General features: G+C 49.4%; 1 protein-coding gene across 1 annotated transcript; it reads left to right on the top strand.

Moving 5' to 3' along the window:
* The first annotated feature begins 11,274 nt into the window (after positions 1-11,274).
* On the top strand, positions 11,275-17,745 carry Bod1 (biorientation of chromosomes in cell division 1). Its single transcript, XM_021650572.2, has 4 exons — positions 11,275-11,688; positions 13,999-14,123; positions 16,338-16,534; positions 17,043-17,745. The coding sequence occupies exons 1-3, from the start codon at positions 11,290-11,292 to the stop codon at positions 16,531-16,533; spliced, it is 720 nt and encodes a 239-aa protein (XP_021506247.1). The 5' UTR covers positions 11,275-11,289; the 3' UTR covers position 16,534; positions 17,043-17,745.
* Positions 17,746-25,318: the final 7,573 nt, after the last annotated feature.

Below are 25,318 nucleotides of genomic sequence, written 5' to 3'. Positions count from 1 at the left end.
CCGGGCAACACATTTCTTTATTTAGGTCTCATCTTATTGAATCTCATGAGACAGTGTGGCCCTCTGAGTTTCTTATCTCAAATTTTCATTGTGTGTATTCATTGCATGTGGTACTGTGCTCCATAAGGATACTCCACACAGCTCTATAATAAAATTGGGCCTATTCCTCCCTACTCTGCCCTTTCTTCCTTCCATTGGTCCCATTGGTTCACTTAGACAGTTTTGCTTCCTAAACATGATTGTAGGTACCCGTATGATCCGGGAGCTGTAAGTGAGAAAGAATGTGGTGTTTGTTTCTGGTTCACAGAACATTTGGACCCTCATCTTCCTAGCTGATTTGCCCAGAGCCAGGCTCCCGGCGCAGGCCAGGTGACTGCAGACTTCTCTTCCTCCTCCCACCCCATGCTCATAGCTGGCCAGTGTCTTGGAACTGTTTGTTCTCAAAGAAATGTTTTCATCTTGAAGAACAGCGGAGGAGGTGGGTGATGGACAGAAGCATCAACAGCATCTGGAAAACGAACAGGAAACAAGGATGCCTGTGTGGGAACAGAAGGCCCCGGAGAGACCTCACCCGCTCTCCATCGGAATCAGAAGAGCATAGGTACCCCCATTTCCAGCTCCTCCAGATATGGGTGCTGTACTGCTATACCCTACAAGACCTAACTGGCAATAGGGAGTGAAGAGAAGGTGGATACATACCAAAACACTGGGACCAGGTGGGTCATGAGCTCTGATGGAGACATTCCAGACACAACCCACAAACTTAGCTCACAGACAGTGAGAACAAGGAAGAGGCAGGTTAGCTCATACATGTGGGAGGTCAGTGTAGGGAAGAATTCTCAGGATGCAGCCATCTTCAGAGAGGAAGCTGCAGTTGATAGGTTCGGCACACGTTGAAATTAGTCAACCATGTGTCAATGAGCCTGGCTAGGGAAAGGCCTTGTAGGTCTGAGGCATTGGGGTCCTTGACATGGCTGTGCTCATGTCAATAATAAAAATTCACTTAGACCTTCATTGTCTCCCCACATTGCACCCATTCTCCTTGTCTAAAGAGGCTTCTTCGAAGCTGGGCAGTGGTGGTACACGCCTTTAATCCCAGCACTCGGGAGGCAGAGGCAGGCAGATTTTCGTGAGTTCTGGGCCTGCCTGGTCTGCAAATACAATTCCAGGACAACCAAGGCTGTTTACACAGAGAAACCCTATCTCAAAAAACAAAAATAAGTAAGTAAGTAAGTAAATAAATAAATAAATAGGCTTCCTCTAGCCCATGCTCTGCCCAGTCTCAGTCAGGACTCAGGCCATGCCCTTAGCTACACCCAGTTACTCATTGAGGTCTGTCTCCAGAGCCTGGGGAGGGGCCGTCGCTCTAAGAAGAAGCTCCCATTAGGAAGAGAGCTTGCCAAAAAGGACAGTGTTCCACTCCTTTCTCTTTCATTCTTCTTGTAACCCAGAAGGCCAAGAAAAATAAGCACAATGTTCAAGTATGTGTGACTTTGACTTGTTCCCATTTTCTGGAGAAAAGCACCACACCTGTAGGTCATATCCATGGCCCATGTTGATCTAAAGTCCTAAAATTAAGTTCCTCCATTACTATTACATTCCAGACCAAAAGCCAACTAGTATGGGGCAATTTTGAAAGGGAAGAGAAGCAAGAGGAGGGATGAGGAAGGAAACAAGGGGAGGAGAGGAGAGGAATGGAGTGGAGGAAGAGGAAAATGGAAAAGAAGAAGAAGGGGAGGGAGAGGGGGAGAAGGAAGAAAAATGGAACGAGAAGTGGGAGGAAGGAGAAGCCTCAGGATATAGAGGAGAAAGAGATAGGCAGTGCTAGGACAGGGAGGGAGGGGAGAAAGTGGGTAAGAGAAGGAGGAAGGAGGCAAGGAATGGTGATGGAGGTGGGGAGGAGAGAGGAGCAGGAGGGGAGGGGGTTGGGTTGTGCTCTGGGAAGGAAGTGGCTTAAAATGAAATGGTACGGCATCGGACGGCAGACAGTAATAGGGTTCTTTCCTCAATCATAAATTCTCTGCTTTCTAATCTGAAGAGAGACCTCCTCTTTATGCCCGCCTCACACAAGACAGGGGCACGCTTGGCTTCCTCAAGCGTAAAAGGTGAGTGGCACTTTTCAAACTCTGCCAGGCTAATGGCCACAGAAATCTAGTGCCAGGGTCAAACCCTGAATAGAAATGAGCTACACAAGCCAGGGACAGTGTGTGCACGCCAGCGCTGTGAGGGGGTCACCAGCACCGGAAGAGCCAGCTTCACCTCCAGGTAAAGGACCCTTAAGTGACCACCTGCCGCCTTGCCTGACAGAGCACACAGTTAGTAAGGTCATCTGTCCTCATCTTCGTGTTCACAAAAAACAGTGGACCAAGTTCGTAACCATCAGGATTCCTCCGCACACCTTAGAACTAGCCAGACTGCAGACTTGCTCACACCAGCCTCCGGATGCAATAATGTGGCAAGGATGGTTAATAACGGAAACGCTTGTGTTCCACAAGCATTCTGGGTGTTTATAACTATCAGACTGCCTTATTAAACCACATCTGACTACATCCACACCGTAGCATACATTCTGGTCTTTTCTCTGTGATTCAACATTAGTGTTTATTCTGTGCTTTTAGACTCAAGAATTCACAGACATGTAAATTCCAAAATAGAGAATTACACTTTGTGTTGAGAACTATTAGTATATGACCCACATTATTTATTTTTCAAGTCCTACTATTGCTAGATCTTTTTTAAAATATTTGTTTGTTTGTATACAGAGCTCTGCCTGAATGTATACCTGCATTCCAGAAGAGGGTACCAGATCACATTAAAGATGGTGGTGAGCCACCATGTGGTTGCTGGGAATTGAACTCAGGACCTTTAGGGAGAACAGCTTCTGGGTTACAAATCGGTGAAGACAGAAGGCCAGACAGTGGGATGACCTCCTAGGGTCTGCCCCAGCTAGGAGCCACTTTCTCTCTCCAATTCCAAACCTGCAGCCCTGAGTGCCAGTGCCTCAGACTCGGCTGAGGGGCCAGAGCACTGCTGTGTGGTCATGTGCCCACTCAGCATTTTGAAGTCAGGCTTGAGTACACTGGAAGTTTGATCTAAATCCAGAGTGCTCTCTCTCTCTCTCTCTCTCTCTCTCTCTCTCTCCTCTCTCTCTCTCCTCTTCCCCCCTCCTCCACCTCATGGATCCCATTGTCATGCCAGTGGTATTCCAGCCCTCAGGAAGCAGCCCCCTCTCCCAGATTTCTCTGTCACAAGATTCAGTAAGTACCTGTTCATTGCCAAGAGTTGTCAGGACAGTGCCGAGAAAATTGCCAACGATTCTGAAAACAGCCCATGAATCTGGGGCAAAGCAGGCGAGAACAAGGGAGTGCCTCTGAGGGGGCTGGGGCATTGGCAGCCACTTAGATGAGAAAAGTTCTGGGCTTCCAATTTTCCTTGCTCGGGATCTGTGTTAATTTAAAAGATCAATTCAGCAGTTTTACCCTGTTCCCCAGTTAGGATGGCAGAGAAAGCAAAGGAGAAGGAGACCTTGGGGCAGGGGTATCTTTCCCAGGAGTGATTGAGGGCTCCACTGTAGAACGTGTGTGTGTGTGTGTGTGTGTGTGTGTGTGTGTGTGTGTGTGCATGTTGGGGTGGAGTCATTGTCTAGGCGTAGTTGTCTTGTTTTCAGTTCAGTTTGCGAGCTTGAATTAGAGTTTGTCCCCACCGCCAGGGAGCAGGTTGACTGCAGCATGAAAAGACTAATCCCGGACTCCAGTGTGATCCAGCACAGGCCTTCCTCCGCAGATTGTGAGCCAAGTGAAACCAGTCTCTTTCCCACCTTGACGCGTCTCGGTTTCTCCTCAGCCTTATCAAAGCTTCAAGCTGGAGCCTCCGGTCTTGAGCAGAACCACAGGCGGACCTGAACTCTGAGGACTTCTCTGTGACCCTCAAGGAGGGAAATGGCAGGAAAATATTAGGTTTTGTTCAAGCAAGAGTTGTCATGCCAACCATGATTTTTTCCAGTCGGTTATACCCCCACAAGTTAACACATGCACTATAGTCCCCCTTTACCCACAATTTCAGTGGGCATCAGTCAGGTACAGTCCCAAAACCTTAAATGCAAAATGGCAGAAATAGATGACCCAGGTTCTGAGCAGTGTGACGAAACCCTGAAATGGCCATTCCATGTCAGCTGGAAAAAGACTCTTCCGTCAATCCAACGTATCCAGGTAGTAGCACGGCCCACCCTCTTAGCAGCTATCTGTTATCAGATCCACAGTGTGCTCTCAGTGTCTGTGTTCCAGCGACCTTTACCTAACCAAGGCTTAAGGGTAAGGATCTGGCAATTCAGATATGCCAAAGAGAAGCTGTAAAGCACTCAGCAAGGAGAGAGACTGCCTTGTGAGGGTGCTGCAATCTCTAAGGACGAAATGCCTCAGGCATATATATGGCCCAGGACTAGCTGTAATTTCTGGTGTTCTCCAGGGGTCTTGGATAATGGAAGCTGGGGTAATAATGTGGTAGATTTGTGTTGTAGCTTTGTTTTATGGTTCCTATTATTTGCCAATTTTACAAAAAAAAAAAAAAAAAAAAAAAAGTGAAGTCCACGTATGCACAGGCTGAGCAGACTTCTGGTCTTGCTCAGGGTTAAATATGCGAGGGCTGCCCCTGGAGAAGAGTCCCTGAAGGGCAGGGGGGTCATCACAGGTTGACAGTCCCTTCCCTCCTCCCCTGCTTCACTGCGGCCTCCGTCAGCCTCCAGTTAATGCAGCTATCTAAGGCTCTTGGCCACATCATCAATGTAAATGGACTGCAGGTGCCTCAAGGTGAAAGGGAATTTACTGAGCGCACACAGAGGCTCACAGAATTGACGGGGAGGGTGGCTAACTAGGAAGAGCAATGAACCAGAACCACAGCAGAATCGCTTCACAGATCCACACCAGCAATGTCTCTGCGCTGCTCTTAACCCCTGCAGCCACGGCGCTGGCCCCTGCCACACACTAGAACTGCAAAGGAGGCTGGGAAAGTGGGCATCCGGCATTTCCACACTCTGTAGAAGTGGAAGGCTCTACCTCTCTAAGAGCGGAGAATCCCTCCAGCATTGGAAGGGTGTTGAAAAACCAGGCAGTTAAGTTGAAATGGCAATTTCAGTGGAAAACAAATGGCAATCAGGTTGGGTTGAACAATGCAGCTGTAGTAAAACCAACCAACCACACAGGTGGACAGAAGCTTGGTGGCTGAAAACCATACAGGAGCTCTACCCTGTTCCGACGGTACGGTCAGGGGTAGCCAAGGGCTCGTTTCAAGGTTGTCCTTAATGAAGAGGCTCAGGCTGATTAACCACTGTGCACCATCGCTTGTAACTAAGAGCGCTGCATAGACAAGCATAATTAGAAGGTGCTTGCGGCTGCAGGAGGCAAGAGGGGAGGGGGAACTGCCAATCCATGCACAATCCTTCCAGCAATCAAAGGTTCTTCCCTATAAGCAATACACATCAGCTGGCCAGAAACAGCTGAGCAGACCTGCCTTAGGGTGAGCGGTGCATGCTGCCTCGGGTCGACCAGCAAGCCGGGACTAGCTGATAGGCAGGGTCTGGGGTGGCGTGTGTACCGCATGGAATTTGCAGTCTAAGGCCACCTGGCAAGGGGAACTGGCAGGAAAAGCCGCTGTAATGGAGACAAAAGCTGGGTTTTATTCCTGTTCAGGCACTGGGCTGGGTAACTGTTATCTACAAGCCAAGAAAAAACACCTGCTCCAAGGTAGTCACAGAGCAGTAAGCTCAAACTCCACATGGCAGAAACAGCTCTGCAATGGAGGTCCCAGCAAGAACTTCTCATGAGGACAGGAGCAATCCGAGCCAGAGCTGAGCCCAGCCTCCAGGGCCCACTCAGGCAGTCTTGCTCCTCTCGTAGGCACCCTCATCACACATGGGCTCCTACAGAAAAAGACATTTTGCTCAGGGGCTCTAGGTTACATCTGCAAAACCCACTGATTGCAGCTGGCTGCCTGAGGAGCAGTGGGGGTTGGGATGTGGAGGATCTATAGGCTTTTGAGGCAGAACAGTGAGCTAAGACACACTCTAGTCTTTATAACTTACCTGGTGTAAGGTATTTTGTTACAGTAACACAAGGGAAGACACACTAGGGGGAAGGAGGGTGTGGGCTGGAAGGGGGGATGAGGCACTCTAAGTAAGAATCTGTTTGCCCTTTGAGGGGCTTCCCACTCACAGGGCCCTTCTGGTCCCACAGCGTTGCCTCAAATTCTAATGTTGACCCTTTTTAAATGACGGAGAGCCAAGAATGACACATCTTGTCCAATGATAAAAAGACTAAAAGCCAAAGTTTCCATAAAGGTCCCTTGTAACTTTGGAGATAAATGAAGTCCACGGGTGAGACCACTCATTTCCTCCCCATGTGAATTTTCTAATTTGTCCCAACAATATGAACTCATTGCTAAAAAGTCTTTAAGACTACATTTCCCAGCTTGCCCTGCAGCCTCCCTGGGCCAGGACACTCAGGCAGCCATCTTGGATGACAGAGACCAGAGAAGAGCTGGAGGACTGTTTGCCTCTAGACTCTCCACGAGAAAGCTAAACCTCTGGCTTGCGCGCGCGCGCGCGCGTGTGTGTTTGTGTGTGTGTGGTGACCAGCTGCAGACATGCCATGCTTACATGGAGACAGTTAATATTTTCCTGCCCTAACAGGAGCGTGGTTTCTTGCCTTCGCTGTTAAAGGATGACTTCTGTGTTCCTGCCAGAAATAAAAATACCCTAGAGACACTTGTGTCCCACACAGTCTGACTATCAGACTACTGAAAAATGAACCCCAAAGAAATGGGAATTTCCTTAGGAATCTCATGCTGGGAGAAGGAAAAGTCTTACTGAGATAACCCCTCTTCTCACCTTTGGGCCTTCTTCCCGTCAGCCTCTTAGTCCAGTTCAGAGATATCTGACAGACAAATCTTTGGACTGCACCCACCCCCTCCGAATACTGACATTTGTCCCAGGGCATTAGCCAAACCCTGCACACAAACTCTTTTGAAATCTTTTATTTAAAAGAGCAAATTTCCCATCCATTCACTCATTCTTTCTGTTCCTCCATCCCGTTTACTGTGAGCTTCTGCCAGCCAGGCTTTGTGGGTGCTAGGGCAGTCCTGGCTTAGTGGAATTTGAGGCTAGTGGAGAAGGTAATGTCAATCCAAGAGCCCCCTGACCCAAGTCCTAACCCTAGTGTGAGTCCACGACAGTGTAAAGTCCATGTTATTTATTAAACATTTGCTAAGGGTCCGGAATGTTGCTGAAAGGGATTTCAAGGACTGCTAAGCCTCTCGACCATCCTAGAGAACTGGCCCTGTTGCTTTCCCAAAGACCTGTCATCCACATGATGATGGGAGCCGCCAGTGGGAAAAATTCACCAATCCCATTTCCAGTTTCTGCAAGGTCTAGATTTAGGCTTGTATGGGTTCTACCTCATCCCAGGCTTTTATGTAAATATCCAGATTCTAACGTGTAAATGTACTGAGTTTAGGGCAACTGTTCAGAAAAGCGATTTTGTTTTTTTCAGTGCTGAAGATCTGACCCAGGGCTTTCCCCATGACAGGTCTGCATTATACCAAGACCACATCTAGGTCTGATAAGTTTTAATACTAAGACTCAACAGCAGCTATCTAAAGGACACCAAAAATTAGATTACTACTTAGATCAAAGTTAAAACTACTGTCCTAATCCAAAAGCATTGGGCTATAAATACAGCAATGGTGCCCCCTGATGATCATCACTGCACACTACATGTCATATGGTAGCAGAGGAGTGCCAGAGGCTTGGATTAGCATTAGACCTCCCATAATTTTAATCGCCTTCATTCTTAGTCTCAATCCTCAACACATCCGGTTTATAGAAGTTACAAAGGCAAGCATACAGGGCATTGGGAGCTGCACCCCATCATGGCCCAGAATTCCAAGAGCTAACACACAGGGTGAGATACGGCACTGTGAACCTCTGTCCAGCATCACTTTCCTACTAGGTCATGGCAGAGTGTCCCAGCATTTCCTGCTATACTGGAACTTTTTAAAGATGGTGATGGTGGTGGTTTGAAAGAAAACGGACCCCATAGGCTCATAGGCTCTTAGGAGGCGTGCCTTTTTGGAATAGTTGTGGCTTTGTTTGAGGAAGTGTGTCACTGGGGGCAGGATTTGAGGTCTCAGATAACTCAAGCAAGGCCTAGTGGCTCAATGTTTCTGCTGCTTGCAGATCCAGATGTAGAACTCTCAGCCCCTTCTCCAGCACCATGTTTGCCTGCATGCCACCAAGCTTCCTACCATGACAATAAGGGACTAAAGCTTTGAACTGTAAACCAGCCCCATTTAAGAGTCGCTGTGGTCATAGTGTCTCTTCGGAGCAATGAAGATAGTGAATAAACATGTTCCTATCCACATACAGTCTGCTCAAACAGTTACTGGAGTTATTAGAGTCAGAGCCTGGGCCCTGGCAACCCTAACAAGCCAGGCCCACCCACCTACTCACCTGCAAATGGCCAACCAATGAGACATGTTGGAAAGCAGAGAAAGAGTTAGTCAATGTGATCATGTTGGAAAGACTGCACCAAGAAACCTTCCAGAGACCTAACATGAAATGTAGGTTTAGAGAGAGAGCAAGAGGTATGCATGATCAAGCTGGTCAAGCTGGGCAGTATTTAGTGTCTCTTGCAAGTTGGTTCTTAATGTGGTCAGGATGGTCTGGCATCTCCTCCTAGGAGACAAGCTTTCCCTCTGGCAGGTCCCAGACTTCAGTTCACTCTCTCTGCAAGCATGAGCTTCTTTGGAGAGCCCCCGGGGAACCATTGGTTCACTGTTCTGATAGTCCAAGTGCAGGGCACAAGTCTCTTTATAATATCTTCATTCCTGCCAGGATGGTTACACTCTTCAACCACCAGGACACAGACAGAGACTCTTGACCAAGTGTTGTGCTGAGCTGTGGTTTCTACTCCGAAGCTTACACTTTGGGTGGAGTTCAGGGGGTAGGATGGCCAATTAACCTATGAATTATTTACTTCCAGTTACAACAATTACTATAAGAGTCTGGCTCAACAATAAACCAAATTACGCCTGGGGCCATAAAGTTTTTGTGAGGAATGAATAAGATGTAGTGTGCCTAAAATTAAGGGGCAGGATTGGGTTATCCCTAATGGGACTTGCTTAGAACTAAATGTGAGAGGTCAGCATGGGTCAATAGTAGATTTAGACTTAAGATACCCCAAAGGGTTGGAATTTATTATGAGAGAATGTGATTAGTCTAACCTTTGAGACTGGCTGGGCTGATGTTAGGGGAGTTAAGAACTAAAAGTGGCCACTTGTTTTGTGGTCTAATTTAAGCTCTCATAGTAAATGCTGGGTGAGCGCACCTTGGCTCACTGCCTACTCTGCATCTTTCCAGGAGCCAAGGGTATTGTAAAATTTACTCACATCCTTTTCAGTGTTCATGTGCGATGAGGACTAAGTACATCAGATGAGGAAGAGCTGGGGAAGTTGAGTTGATAATCAGCCAAGGAATAAGAGGAAAGGAGGACAGAGACCTGTTAGAAATATCAAATGCGATCTTTCCTATAAAATATGTAAAAGTTGTGTTTAGAAGAAAGAATAAGATCTTTCTGTCTCCCTCACCTTCTTAGACTTGCAGATGTTAGAATCCTTTCCACCCAGGAAAACCTTTATTTACACAAAGAAAGTTGATGGCCTTTATCCCTTGGTGCATTGACCTCTTTCCCCTTCCTCCTCTATTCTTATGCACAAATTCTTTTCAGACTAAGCAACGGAATAACATTGTGTTGTTGGACCCTAGCCAATGGAAAAGACACAGCCATCACTTTCCTTAGAGTAAAAACCAAATGCACTTCCTGTTAGGACCAATTGAGACAATATGAGGCACACAACAGATCTTATATGAAAGAGGTTTATTAGATGGAGATGAAGAGAGAGAAGAAAGGCGGCACCCTAACAGAGAAAGGGGAGAGGGCAAGAGGGCAATAGAGAGCAAGAGAGAGATAAAGTAGTGGGTTGATCCTTTTAAGGAGCAAAGTAACAACACCTGCCAGGTGTGGCCACTGGTCAAAGACACATGATGACATCATAGATTGCTAGGCAACCCAGAACCAGGTGCCTAAATACTTATATTTCCTGTCCGTGTTCACTCCCCTGCCCCTTCCCACTCCAGCAAACACTGTTGATTAAGAGTAAAGTTTGCCCTGTCCAGACACTTCAGCTGGAGCATGGTCACACTTTGCAATTCCAAACTTATTTCTATAATGGCAACAGTGAGGAATTCAGTGCAGACTGTAAAGGCCAGGGTAGTATTTTACTTGTAAAATGATAGCTAGCTCTCATGACTGTGGTTATTTTAGGTTAAATGCTGGAACACAGGAAGCCCGAGTTCAAATCCTACTCTCCTGCATCTAGGTTTATGACCAAGGTAATTGTTACTTCTGTGCTTCCATTTCTGCTTCTGCAGAAAGAAACAGTAGTGTCTGTTTTCAGATAGCTGTGAACGTGTTTAAAGAGTGCAGCATTATTACACCTAGCACATTCGACTTACTAGCTCTACCATTAGTAAAGCTGACAACATTTAATATTAAGGAAAAAAATCCACAACGCAACTTTTATTTTCATTTTATTTTTGTTATTTTTATTAATTTATAAAATGAATCTGCACTGCTATTAAAAATCAAGGCAGATGGGTACAAGTTTTTGAATAGACTAGAAGGTGGGCTACATAGCTCAGCGGGTAAAGGAACTTGCCCCTGAACTTAAGGATGCGAATTCGGTCTTACCACCTACATTACAGGAGAGACAGACGAGGGTGCTATAGGTTGTCACAAGCGCTGTATCACGCTCCACCGCTCCTTCCTGCCACACAAAATAAACGCAAAATTAATTTTGTTAAACAATATGATTAACCCATTGTTAACCAAATTTCCCAGATCATAATGTTCGAGGTCGTGGGAGTGGAGCACATGTCAAAAGCACAGGCTGCTGGGCTGCCAGGCATAGAAACAGAGCTACTGAATCACTTTAAAGTATGGACTCGTAATCTTTCAATCAGCTCTGTAGGCAACTGTCCCGCACTGAAAGGGAGGTCTGATTTAGGAGGGCTTCGGTGGCAGACTACGTTCAAGCCACTGGGCTCGAGCCTACAATTCCCATGTAGTCCCGCAAACTAACGAGAGCGAGCCAATAGCCTGCCGGGAGTTGTAGTTTCCAACGGCCAGACCCAGTCTATAAGAACTTGGGCGATGGCTCCAGGAAACCAACCGTCCCACAATGCAAAGGCCATCGGTGACGCCATTAGACGAGCGCCAGCAGCGCAGAGAGTGTGGAGCGCCGAGTGCCCCGCCGCCTCCCACCCTGCCGCCTCCGTCGCCGCCGCCTCCGTGGGGGCCTCCGTGTCTGCGCAGCGCGGCCCGCGGCTCCCGGAGGAGCAGCCGAGCGCGGGGCCCGGCGCGGGCGCGGGGCGCGGCCATGGCGGACGGTGCGGGAGCAGGCGCTGGGGCCCAGGCTACGGGCCCGGCGGCGGGCTCGAGTGGGGCAGGCGGCCCAGTCAACCCTGCTTCGCTGCCCCCGGGAGACCCGCAGCTCATCGCCCTCATAGTGGAACAACTCAAGAGCCGTGGCCTGTTTGACAGCTTTCGCCGGGACTGCCTGGCCGACGTGGACACCAAGGTACCCGGGCGGCGGGGGTCCCTGGGGTCTGCCCACCCCGCTGCTTTGATGTGCCAGAGCCGGGAGCAAAACCAACGGTACCTCGGGAGCCTCCGCAGGGACGCGCCCCGTAGGGCAGTACCAGCTCCTTCTGAGCAGGGCACACCTGAGCGCCACTCTAGCCCTTCCCTTCCAGCTGTGATTTATTTTTAGTCCAGCCGCTTTTCGGAACTTATGACTACATGCATATAACCCCCTTCCAGACCAAAGAAACTTGTGTTTTTTTCATCGATCGGGAAAAGCAGAGTGCATTAGAAACTCCACCGTTTCTCTGAGGTTTACCATCCCTCCCCCCAGGAGAGGTGATTTTAAGCACGGAATGGATTGGATGACACGTTAATAGTTCTTACCTTTTTCCAGCTGAAGGATTTGCAGACTTGTATGAGGTCAAATTGGGATAAGCTGTAGAATCAGCACCCTTATTTGGTACCCTGTAACTAATTTAGAGGGAGGTAAAGCTAATGTTAGATACAGTGCCGAAGGCTAGTCTCCTCAGTAAAAACGCTAGTTCACCTTACTTAGAAAAGTTGTAGGCAGAACGTTTCCTTTTCCCATTACAAGCTCTATTGCCAAGATTAGGGTTGTGGAGTTAGGAGTCCCTTTGCTGACTAGGAGGGCTCCCCAGGGTAGTGGTTGCTCCTCATGCTGTTAGGGCTGTAGGTCACCCAAGCCAGCTGAGCCAGATAGGCCTCAAAACGGGAGGGGAGGGGGGCTTGGTTGTCAGCTGCAGGCTGCCTGGGCCTGCCTTACTGCTTTGATGTGGGCTTAGGTCTGCCCTCCATACACACATTTTAGGCAACAAGCTGCACGGGTAGGCCATCCTTTCTGCTACATATTCTCATTTTGTGAGGTCAGTGCCATGCCTGACAACACAGCCTCAGTTCAGTCAGTCCTGCCGGACTCGGCGCTCAGCATTGGTAGGGCGAAGGAGGTATTATCTGCCCCCAGTAGGAGAGGAGGCTGGGGGCAGAACATTCATTTCTTGCACTCACTGGGTAATTTCCTAGTCTCGTTCTCAAGCAGGTGGGAGCACTGAGAGTAAGAACCTCAGGCTCCCTTGAGGCTCACAGCTTTGCAAGGAAACTCTTCCCAGAGCTTCCTTGGCTTTAGCTGTAGTGACAGGTGATGAGGTTTGGGTGGCCCTTTCATTTGGAGGGGCTTTCCTTGGTGTGTTGCTGTAAACACTCACTGTGAGTCAAGCGGGTAGGAATGTTTGCATTTGAGGGATGGAAATTATTGAAACTCAGAAGTCAGGATGAAAAAAAAAAAATCAGAGCTTGTCCTAGAACCCAGTTCCTTCGCAGAAACAGCCTGTACCTGTCCTCAGTCACGTTGCAACCAGAGGGGGTTGGCGTACTTTAAAAAACTATTTTATTTATGTTTTTTATATCTCTTTCTCCTTTTCCATCTCAATTCCTTGTAATACCCCAACACTAGGTAGGAGAGCGAAAGGGTTAGTGGGACAGGAGCACAGTTCTCTTAGCTGTTTCCTGCTGGTTAGGATCGTAGGGTTCCTTGGAGCCAGTCCAATCCTCATTTCAGGACATCTCCAGCTTCTTGTCTCACTGCAACAACAGCAACCAGGAGCCACAGGCAGGAAGAAGCAGCATCAGCCCCCTTGTTCTTTCTGCACACTCTCTGGGCTCTGGCATATTCTCTCTCTAGAGTCCTCTGATTTAAACTCTGCAGCTGGCAAAGATCTCCTCTCAGAGCTCGCACAAGGCAAATAGTTTGCTGCTGTGGACCATCTGAATCAGTCCCACATCCCACGCCTGGGATTAAAACAAAAACATGTTTATATCCACAACAAGAGGGACCCTTTGCTTATTCCTCTGAGCTTGAAAGTCTGATGTCTAGACGAAGATAATGCTAATAAGCTCTCCCTTCTGGAGTTTCTTTAAAAATAGATTGATTTATATAGGTAATGCCCTACACTCTGTCTGGCCACCGCAAGGCAGGCACCCAGCTGACTGTTGATTCATAGCTGCTGTACCACAGAGTGAGTTCTGAGGTCAGGTGGAAGTAGTCTAAATGAGAAAATGTGTTTCTTTGAAATGCTGCCTTTTGTCCCAGCAATTGGAAGGCAGAGGCAGGAAGATCTCTGTTAGTTCAAGGTCAGCCTGGATTACAGATCAAGTTCCAAGACAGCCAGGGTCCACACAGAAACCCTGTCTCAAAAAAAAAAAAAGAAAGAAAAGCAGTGTTCTAAATGGCTCACTGCTCCAACATTGTCACATACACTAACATGGTCTCTTCTTCTGAATGTCTTAGCCAGCTTACCAGAACCTGAGGCAGAAGGTGGATAATTTTGTGTCAACACATCTGGACAAACAGGAATGGAATCCTGCAATGAACAAGAACCAGTTGCGAAATGGGCTGAGGCAGAGTGTGGTTCAGTAAGTGGTCCCAGCATGATGCCACACAGGCTGACAGCAGTTCTTGGGGGTCCTGGTGGGTGGTGCTTTGTAGCCATCTGCTGTCTTGTGCATCAAGGGGGAACGGGAGCAGAGCCCTGGAGTGCCTGCTGCTCGGTTCTGGGTGCCTCCTAGATGTGTGCATCAGTGGCAGCTCTGGAAGGTCTTCCGGATTCTGAGACTTGTTCCCCGTTCTATGGAGCTTCAGTGTAATCTGAATGTGAGAGTGAGTTTTATACCAAGATGCCAGCATTTGGGTGTAGAAAGTGAGTTCTGTGTGTCCTGTGACCATGATTGCAGAAGTGTGGTGACGGTTTGCAGGAAGATGTCTTGTAAGACATTGTTCTTACAGAAACAAACTGAACCTTTGCTAGAGCAGGTTCTGATCTGTTCAGATCCATTTTAGCTTTTAGCACAAGGGCTCATGCTCAGCACTGGATACTCCACTAAATTGTTGAACAAAAGTTCATGGAGTGGGCCTCTAAACGTAGAGCCATGAGGGAACTGTGTGAGAAAAGCAAATCTTGGCAGGCTGAGGTCTGACTGCATTTGCTAACAGTGGAGAGATGCTGGCCAGTGGTGACTGCCAAGGATGTGGAGGGAGCTGGCCTTGGAGAGTCGAAGCGCAGGGCCTCTCCTGATGCTGCCCAGGGTCTTAGTTGTGCTGGCGCATACCCTAAGCAACTCAAGTAGTAAAGTCATGCTATGGCCCCTAGGGGCCCGTATGGTAGACGCTGACCCCAGTGAGGCATTGTAGAGGGAGGTGGCAGAAGGTGTTGCAGCCATGGGGCCGTCTCCCCCGTGACACTGTGTTAGTTCTTTGAGAATCACTTGTTATGTCAGCCAAATGTGACGCTACGCTCCTGTCATCCTAGCGCTTGGGAGGCTGAGGTAGGAAGATTAGGAGAACCAGGCAGGCATGGATATGTAGTGAATTCCAGACCATCCTCAGCTGCACAGTGAGACCTTCAGAGACAGAAAAAGAAGGAAGGAAGGAAAGAGAAGAAAGAGAAAGAAAGGAAAGAGAAGAAGGAAGGAAGGAAGGAAAGAAGGAAGGAGGGAAGGAAGGAAAGAAGGAAGGAAGGGAAAGAAAGAAAGAAAGAAAGAAAGAAAGAAAGAAAGAAAGAAAGAAAGAAAGAAAGGGTGAGTTCAGCCATTTTCTCACTAGGCAGCCCCACTTGGCATGTGCATGCTCACCATTGAGTTGAACTTCAGATAGGGGCCTTCAGCACCCTCTGGCTGGCACTGTGCTGTTTGGACTGTCTAGTTATTAGCGTCATGAGCCAAGTATACCTCTTTCTGCGTTTCCCAGCCTCAGTTGTTTTGTTACAGCTACACAACAAGGCTATGTGAATGCAGGTCACACTGTGAATACAGGTCACACGCCACAGTCTGGATTGTACCATCTTCCTAGTTTTGACACTATAGTGTGTTAGGTAGGGTAGGGTGCATGAGGCTCCTTGTATATTTCCTTGCAACTTTTGACTATACAGTGATTTTGAAATTTAAAAGTTTTTAAAAATAGAAAGGGTTTTTGTGGATAATCTAGCACTTCCTGGGTGTCTTGTGGCCACTGTGGTTGGAATCTTGTAAGTACAGAAAATGACCACCCACGTAAAGCTCCCTGTGCCTTAGGGGAGTGCGGCATCTAATGCCACCCACGCTGTCTTTCCTGGTCTGTGCAATCTTGCTTCCTTTCTCAAGGTGAGCTTTGCTGGCTCAGAGGTCTAAGAAAATAGGGACCAGTAGCTACCGTTTATTGAGAGCCAGAGTTGTTATGTGTCTCACCAGTCCTCACAAACATCTGTCGCCTGGTTTGTGTTGGAGGTTTGAGTTGCTGCTCTTCTGGCTGCTAAGTGTAAGTGCTGAAGAAAACAGAGGCAGAACAAAGGCTTGCTGCCTTTAACGCTATGGCTGCAGTTGTCACTCTGCACCTGTGGCCAGGCTCTTTCTTGTTCTTTGTCACGTGTGTTGGCCTTTGCAGCTGCTCAGCTTTGTTTGGCTGTTTTGTACAAAGTTGAGGCTGCGTTAGAAATGGTAGGTAGCAGGCAGCTGGGAATCCCTTCAAATGAAAGACCAGCAGCCTAAACTCTGGGGAAAATGGGCATTTGCTGCTGGCCTCTCAGATGGCACTTGGATCTTTTTGGTGCAAAGGAGAACTCTCAAGAACTAAATAACAGTGGTTTGTCTCCACAGGTCAGGCATGTTGGAAGCAGGAGTGGACAGGATCATCTCTCAGGTGGTGGACCCCAAACTAAACCACATCTTCAGGCCACAGATAGAGCGAGCAATCCATGAGTTCCTGGCCGCCCAGAAGAAAGAAGCTGTGCCAGCTCCCCCTCCAGAACCTGAGAGCCAGGACCCTCCAGTGCCATCCCAAGACGCTTCCTAAGGTTTGTACAACATCTTTATCTCTAGCTGACCCATGTGTGAAATGGCTAGAAACGGGCAAGCTGGGATTAGAAGTCATGTCTCTTCCCTTTGTCTCAGGTTTGAGGTTTAATCTAACTTAAAATTAGCTGGAGGTGAATGCTGTGGCAGGTTCGGGGAGCCACTGTACGAGCAGCCTGCCGTTTCACACCCCTGGGGAGTACTCTGCTGCTAGTGTTCTCCTGGGAGTCATTAAGACGCTGTTACTAGGAACTTGGGTAGGAGGCAGTTGACCAAGGCCTTTGAACATGGGTGATGGAAGGTCGCAAGAGCACTGGCTGCTGCAAGGCACTGCAAGTGGGGCTGTCTTCTTGTGCCCCTTGGGAAAGGTCCTTGATCCATCATGGACTGTAAAACATTTATTTTAAATCTCTTTCATTTCATTGTTAATTTTTAAGAAACATATAGTTAATGAATATAGGCCCTTATCAAAAATAGGATTTTGACACGATTATTTTTTTTTTTTTATAGAATATGCCTGATACCTTTGGAAAGCTCCGTTTAATGAAGAAATGGATTCCTGTTTCATATGAATATAAGTTTAGTCGACCATGCCACTACTGATGTCAAGAATCTGGCCTTGACTGGGGTGATGTCCATATGGATGGAGAGCAAGTGTGGCGGTGGGACAGTTGTCCATACTTGCTCACGCATTGTACTGCCCTTTGACTAGTCTGTCAAGGGTGTGACCCCAGTAGACACTACAGAGGTTTAAGCACTACAGTGATGACCTGGGCTGTCCTGAACAAACCTTTATACTTGAACACAGACCCTGCATGTGGGTGTTAGCACCTGTGCTCTGCGGTGTGCAGGAGGCAGGCTGGAGGCCAGCGGGTTAGGACAGCAAGGGTCAGTGGGAGCAGCTGTTTGACGGTGGCTTTGATGTTGTTGGTAGAGTTACAGGCTGCAATGTGCAGCAGTTAGCATCGGTAGCCTTAAAGTGGTTGTGACCTTTCTGTGTTTGGGATTTAGCAGTTTCCTTTCTCTTGTTAGAGGTAGCATTGGAGCCCTGGAGTGAGTGAGGAAGCCAAGACTCGGGGTACAAGGAAAGCCCACAGCCTCTGTCCTGGCACCTCCCTGTCCACAGGGACAAGTCACTCTGGATGTGGTGCTCAGTTCTTGTGTTTGTGTTTTTGAGGAACAACTGCTAATAAATAAGACATTTTACAATAAAGTCATTTGATGATCTTTTCCTAAAATTTCAACAGAACTGTAGGGCCTCTGTCCGTGGAGGTGACTCCCTTTTCTCTGCCTGCCTGCCGTCTCTGTGTACGGCAGGTGACTTGATGGGGATGAAGGGCTGGAACGTGGAAGCACCCTGGCTCAGGCTGGACGGTGCAGCTGGTCAGGAGCAGGCCATGTCTTGAATGTTCTGATGCATCTCAAGCTTGGATGAGTACCAGTACCCCCCGGAGTCTCTCAGGGCAGAGCGGGGGAGGTGGGGGTTACCATTCAACGTTCTGGGGAGCGTGAGGTTTGTGTTTCTTTTCCTTTTCTGTTTTTAATACATCAGTTGTTGGCCTGGCATGGGGTCGGGTGAGAAGGTGACAGGTTGCTTGTGTCGAGGTCAGAAGACAATTTGAGGATATTGGTTCTCCTACAGTGTGAGTCCCGGTGGTTCAACTCAGGTCATCAAGCTTGGTGGCAAACAGCTTTACTCAACGGCCAAAAGTGTGTATCTCACAAGCTCCCAGGTGATGTCACAAAGATTGCTTCACGCTAAGAGTCCCTGCTCGTAGTGAGCATGCTGCTGACAAGTTGGTCTAACTTCTTGGGTTTGGGTTTGGAGGTTTTGTGGTACAGGGGTGAGGGGGTTAGAACCCAGCGTCTCTCATCTGCTGAGGACATGCTGTACAGCTGAGCTCCATGCCCAACCCAGAGCGAATAGAATTTCACCCAGCTGGTTGTTTCTCCACCAAAAGGAATGTTTCTCTTCCAGCTTTACCACAAAGTCCTCAGAGGACTTTGCTGCCTGCAAAACTCATCAAGGTGTGTGCAGCAAGGTGGCCCTGCCCTCAGCACCAGTGAAAGTGACCTCAGAGGTGTGGTCTGTTTTCCCCTTCCCTGTGCAGTGCCGTCTCCATGGAACAGGTTGCTGGCCTTGGCAGTCAGGATGGGAACCAAAGTTCTCAGCAGCTAGGGACAGGCCATGGTTTTCCACCCTGCCATCCTGCACTCCCCAGGGAGGCTTTTCTGTAAGACCACAGACCTTGGGACTTCCTGAGACTGCACCTGTTTCACACTGGCCTTTCTAGCTGTCCCACACTGACCCCGACCAACTGAAAAAAGGCAGAATTGAAGAGCTCAGGAAATCCGTACCTTCAGATTTGCCCAATTTTGTTTTTAAGCTGGTAGGTTTTGATAGGAGTTTTCTCAAGTTGTTTATTTCGCTACTGAGGAAGACCTGATCAGATGCCCAGAAGTGTGGACTTTGAAAGTTACTTGCCAGGAGCTCAGGGTCTCCACAGTTCTGTCACCACATTTTGCCACTAAGACTCAGTAAGGCCAAGTTCAGAAGACCCAGGGCTTTGACGGTTTGAAGAGGCTGTAGCCTCGTCTCTTGGAACAGAGGAGGGGCTTTGACTCCTAGCTGCATCAGCAGGAAAGAAATGCCGTGTCCCCAGGTGGGTGCCTTCAAATTGCTGGAGGTGTAGTCAAGACAGCCCTGCGAGGCTTGGACAGGAAGGACTACTGCCTTAGGAGCAGGCTGCCAGCCAGATCTGTTTAGACAACCCAGTCCTTTGGGTTCATCTCAAGACCATAGAGAAAATCACATTCCAAGATCTTCATTCTTCCCTAAGGAAGGTTAGTCCACCAAAACCATTTCACCTACTAGACACCCTGTTCATTGCCTTATTCATTCTTTTTACTATTTTAAGTAATCCTTTGAGAATGTCCTACAATGTATTTTGTTCATATTCACCCCTATCCCCCCCCCCACACACACAACTCCTGTTTTCATTCTTCAGCAAGACATGAATTGCCAGGGACCACAAGCGAGTTAGGCATCCCTCCCTATGTGGATAAGCTGTTGCAAAGCTGAGTGAAGCATGGGGCCCACAAGATGCGACCAGCACTGGGAAACATTAAGATTTAAGGAGGGTGGGCCTGGATAAGTCAGGGACATCAGAGTAGTGGCCTCTCTGAAGCCGCACTTCCCTTGTCTGGACCGATACCTGAGGTTGCTGCAGGAGACCTTAGTTCCTGTCATGTTTCCAGTCATTAGCTTGACACTGATGCAGCCAACGAGCTCCTGGAACCAATTGTTCCAACTCTAGATGCTCAGTACGATGTGTGGTTTCTATAGAGGGGGGTTAGCCTTGCTTTTGTCACTGTCTTGTCCTTCACTGACTCAAAACTCAGCAGGTTCTAACATGTTGCACTGTGAGCTGGGGCTCCACCAAATCATCCCAGAAGGCCAAGTGGACACTGATTCCCAGAGGCAGGGTGCAGAGGTAGCACTCTCCAGATCCACAGGTCAGAGCCTCAGGCACATTAGTCAGTGCCATTTCAGGCCATCTTCCCCAAGGCCGGTGATCTACCTGTCATGATGGACTAACCACATGGTTCACATGCCTGTTCAATGCCTCCATGCTGAGAATGTGCGTCTCTGGACTCTGCCAGAGTCCCTTGCAAGGACCGCCCGTGGACCTTTTGGCTTAGCCACGCCCGCATGTAACTCAGCTCCCAAGTGGTCTTTTGATGTTGAGTTGGCTCAGGATGCTCAGAGCAATGCCCGGAACTGCCAAAGGACCTTGCAGATTGCAAGGATCAGGAGAGATGTCTGTGGGGACCCAGCAAAGGTCAGGGACTTAGTGTTGGAGGCTGGCACTGGGATTTGGGCTTGAAAAATGTTTAGCTAAAGATGGGCTCTGGCTGTCCTGTGCCCCGTGGATGCCAAGGACAGGCTAGGAGAGTTGACACAGCACATTGCCAGTTGTCAATCACCTTTTCTGGGCCAGCATCTTGAGGACTGACCTCCAAGGCCATGTGGTAGCGAGCACATCTACTCTCATACCTGCTTTCTCCCTTGCCATTCTGCTGCCTCCAGACACCTCAGGCCTTGGCCCTCCGTCCTGAGACGCTGCTTTTCACTAAGAATTTTGTACTCACCAGTCAGTCTTCTCAAGAAGAAAGAAAGGAACCAAGAGGCATTGTCTTGTGCAGTTTCATTTGAGTGTCACAGTCCTGGAAGGATGGTCTCCATTATATGAAGAAAGCAAGGCTCACAAGGTGAAGGACTTGGCTCACAGCCAGCTGAGGAGCAACGACATGCAGCCAGGCCTTCTCTCCCTGCACGCTGGCTACTCTGCCTCTCTGTTAGTGATCAGGTCCAACCGTGTCAGTCCACTGGCCATTCCCAGCCCCGGCCCCTTCAAACTGATAGGATTCCAAATGCAGTGGCCTCATCTGCCACGTGCTTGCCATAAGAGGTGACAGGGCACGGGTGAAAACTAGAAGCGTGTCTTTTCCTCCTGGCAGAACTCCCTTACTTTTCAAGGCTGAGTAATCTTCCACTCTTTGTGTTTATTACATTTTGAAAAGCCTGGCTAATTTTTAGCACAAAACCCAAATCGCCCAAGACACGTCTCAGAGCGTGCAGTGTGAAACGTCTGCTGAAAACCTTTGGTCTGCCCTCTGAGGTCATGTGGTATGAACCGAGCTCCTCCCGAGCAGGCACTGGCCCCAAAGTGCTGACAGTGGAGAAGACAGCGAAAACCAAGAGTTAGCACATGACAGCCCCTCCCCTGTAGCGTAGCTGGTCAGCTCGACAGCAGTCCAATAGAAAGAAGCAGAGGCAGCCGGGGGCCATGCCAGCCTACTGGGTTGTACACATGTCCACACTGTTTTATAGGCCCTACCCCCACCTCCACGTGCTTGCCCATGTACTTTCGAAGCTGGATGTTGTCTCTGGAAGAACCTACCCATGTCTGATCTTGCCCAGGGCTCATTCCCCACTGCAGCTTAAACCACTGCAGACTTACCCTGCAAACTTGGTGGAAGTCCACGGAGCTGTTCTCATGGTCTATGAAGCTAACAGAAATGTATTTATAGCCTGTAAGTTATTAATAGGATTTTACTGGTTTCCATTCTGAGCATGGATCTCTCCATAAATGCTTTTGGGCAGTGGTAAAAACATGGGGAGCATTATTGGGTGATAATCTTCATGAAGGGAGCATTGTGAGTGTCACCCCAATTCACCTTGTTAAGGTTAAACACGCGGTTTATTATAAAATGAGTCCTTTGACACAGAGGACTCAGAACCAGGTCTCTGGCCTTTGCCCCTGCCTCCCCACCACGTCCCCAGGATGATGTGTGCACAGTTGACACTGGTAACATGGCCCTTTATCCATAGAGCCTGACAGCTCCAGGAGACAGGCTGGGCCACACAGGGTGCTGTTTGCCTAGGCCAGTTCTGGGACAATGTGGCCTTCAACCACAGCCAGCTTTAGAAGCCAGCTGTCTGCTTCCTCTGTGCCTAAGCCCAAGCCCTAGAAGCCCTAGAACTCAGCACTCCACTGAGATTCAAGCCCCCCCCCATCCTTCTAGGGCAGCAGAGGCAGCACACCATCATGCACGCCTGCAGCTATGCTAGGCTGTGGCGTGTCAGGCTGGGCACCACAGGGTGGAGGGGAGGCCTAGGATGACAGGTTCCAAGGGCAGCAGAGTAACCCCTGGACCCCTGTTCTTTGTGCCTTCTGAGCTGCAGAGAAAATGGGGGGGCTCTCACCTGACGGCCCACTCAAACCGTATGAGGTGTCAGAGGGGACGCCAGGCCTGTGAACTGAGATTGCCAGCCATGAGGCCTGGCTAGAGCCCAGGGCTGACCATGTGAGGGTATTGTACTTCAGAGGAGGTGAAGAGTCAGCTAGGCAGGACCACAGCTGTACAAGCTTCTGAGGGAAGCTGTCAGAACTAGCAAGGGGAGGCATGTGATACCCAGGGGCTGTCTTAAAGGTGGTTTGGGGTGGGGGTCAGGGGAAGTGCCCAGACTTGTGCCCACCCCCTTGTGAGCAGTGAGAGCCACAGACATGGGGTTCAGAGTCAGAGCTCAACCTGTATACATGGGCTGAGGCATGGTGCTGCTCTAATGGAGGGAAGCGACAGGGGCCGAGTGGGCTGGGCCAGCTGGGGTTCGGTGGCTGCAATAGGCTAGAACAGGCACAGGCAGCAGTAGGGCAGGGTGGGGCAGGAGCAGGTACAGTTGGGTGAGATGGGATGGGAGAGGATAGGGTAGAGCCAGCGCAGATGGAACACAGGCCGTGGGAACCCCAGAACCACTGATACTTTCCCATTCCTGAAGAAGGGAGTCCTCTGCAGCTGCTTTGCCATGGTCATGCCATTGTGCTCCGCTACATGCCCTTCATGATGCTTCTTAAGCTCTGCTGTTGCTTACAGCTGCTGCAGGAGCAGTGGGCGTTATCAGAGACTCATCCAACCACCCCAACACCCCAAAGACACTGTCTCCATTTTACAAAGCTGCCCACTTAGCTCGACAGTGGCAGGAGGCCCCAAGAGCTGAGCTCAAGAAACACCTGTTTCCCTCAGGAAGCCAAAGCAGAATCCTAAAGGGAAGGGGGATGGGAAGGAGAGACAACAGAGCTGGATGTAGAGGCAGGAGGTGGAGCGGAGTGGGCCCTCTTCACTGGCCGTGTCACGGGAGGGAAAGGCCACCTATGTGAATGGTGGAGAAGACCCCCTGACAAATTCCCAGGTGGAATTTCCAGCTGTCAGGTGACCTTTTGCGCCATCCCCCCCCCCCAGCCTCCCTTCCTAACTTGTGGCATGGGCAGTGGAGGAAGTGGAGAGGCCATGCCAGTTGTGTGATAAAGCTTTAAGCACCCAGTCACCAAACAGCAGTTTCTGAGAGACTGCTCCCCGGCTTGCGTAGAGCCAGGCGTCATCAGGCAGCAGTGCCCTCAGAGACAGCTTCTTGGCCTTGTGGGCAGGCCCCTCCCTCACAGGTTGAGAGAGTGTATGACGTACCCCAGCTAAATCAATTCCTACCTCAGAAAAGTCACTGGTCCTCTCTAAACCCGAGAGTCACCTATAAGATGGGTGTGTCTGAGTAATACAGCCTATGTGAGCAGAAGCTACTGGCGTTAGTTTTACTAAGGGAAGCAAAACAGCCAAAGTAAAGAACAATATCTGACCTCAGAGGAATCAGTGTTCAATGTCATAGCTCCCTAGCAGAGCAGCTGAGTAGCCGTAGGCAAGAGTCTGCACCTCTCTGTTTCCTCTTGCTTACGAAGCAGGTGGTGTTGAGGTGCCTGGGCCTCTCCCACAGTCTGGGCCACAGTGAGAGGGGGTGGCTATCCCTGTGCTGCCTGTGTTTGTTACTCAGCGGGGCCTGGCCCGGGTCTGACCTCATTTGCCATCACTTTGTGCTGGGTCCCCAGCTTTCTAGCTGAATGGCCTGAAAGGTGTCTTTGTGGGGCTGCCACCAAGGCCCAGTGAAGAGCCAGTGTCATCCATGTCCCTCTATAAACAGGTTCAAGGTGAAATCACCCACTCCCCTGGTGGCCCTGGAGGACCGGCCATGCCAGAGGTCAGTTGGACGGTGCCAACCTGGTTTGAAGGAAACAGAACTGAGGGATGGGGTGGCCACAGAGGACCTTCAGCCAGGCGGGGAGTCCTGTGGAAACTGAAGCAAGAGGGTGTGCCGGTCTCCTCCCTGGGTCCTGCCAGACATCGCCATACTCAGCTCATCCCCCTCAGCCCTGACCTCTGCAGGGTGAGCACTTCACCCCCAGGCAGGACTGACCCCATGGTACCCGGGCACCTCACATGTCCATTCAGATCCAAGGGGCATCCCAGGGGGATTCATTCCAGAATGACATCATCCGCCGCCATCACAGAGAGCAAGGATACATAGCTGGAGGTGGAAGCCAATCCTGGTCTCCTCAGCTTTCATTCCTGCAAGCCTGCTGCTGGAAAGTCACCCAACTGCCTGGAACCAACCTGCAAACACCCTCCCCTTTACCCTCCCCTCACTAAAAATGTGCACAAACCTAGTGCTACATGATGTGGGTTTTTTGTTGTTGTTTTAGATTTACTTTTGTGTGTATGTGTGTTTTGACTATGTGTATCTGTCTGGTGCCCAGTGAGGCCAGAAGAGGGTGCTGGATACCCTAGGACTGGAGTTAAGATGGCTGTGAGATGCCTTGTGGATGGTGGGAATTGAACCTGGGTCCCCTAGAAGAGCAACCGGTGCTTCCGAACCCGGAAGCATCTCTCCAGTCCTCACTTTTGTGGTTTGGTTCTGCTTTGAGGCAGAATTTCCTAGGAGCTTAGAATCCTGGGGTTCCAGATCTGAGCCACCATGTCTGGCTTACTTTTTACCCTTTTGTTGGAATCTAGCCACCACCCTACCTCCCACCTCTGTGAAATACAGCCATTATTATCGCATATCCCTCAGTGATGCTAAATGCCAAACCCACAGACACTCGACTCTTTGTAAAACAGTGCAACCTTTGCCTAGAACCCTGGCACATCCTCCCGAATACTTTAAGCCCCATCTACACAGCCGATGATAATGCCAACCGAAGGCTGCTGAGCCATGGGAGATGAGGGCCGTGGGAGATGAGGGGAAGCCCATCCAGTCAGTGCTTGCCTGTTTGCTTTTCTACGCACAGGTGGTGGAATCCAAAGATGCAGGCCCCACTTGTAAAGAGCCAAACAAAGCATCTTCGTTGCTCTTATTGGGGTGTTCTTGCTGTTGAAAAAGGGCTGGAGGTGGGAAATTC

This window comes from Meriones unguiculatus, chromosome 11, assembly GCF_030254825.1.
Source record: "Meriones unguiculatus strain TT.TT164.6M chromosome 11, Bangor_MerUng_6.1, whole genome shotgun sequence".
Taxonomy (NCBI): domain Eukaryota; kingdom Metazoa; phylum Chordata; class Mammalia; order Rodentia; family Muridae; genus Meriones; species Meriones unguiculatus.
The sequence above is the reverse complement of the archived record's forward strand: the minus strand, read 5'-3'. Positions and strand labels throughout refer to the sequence as shown.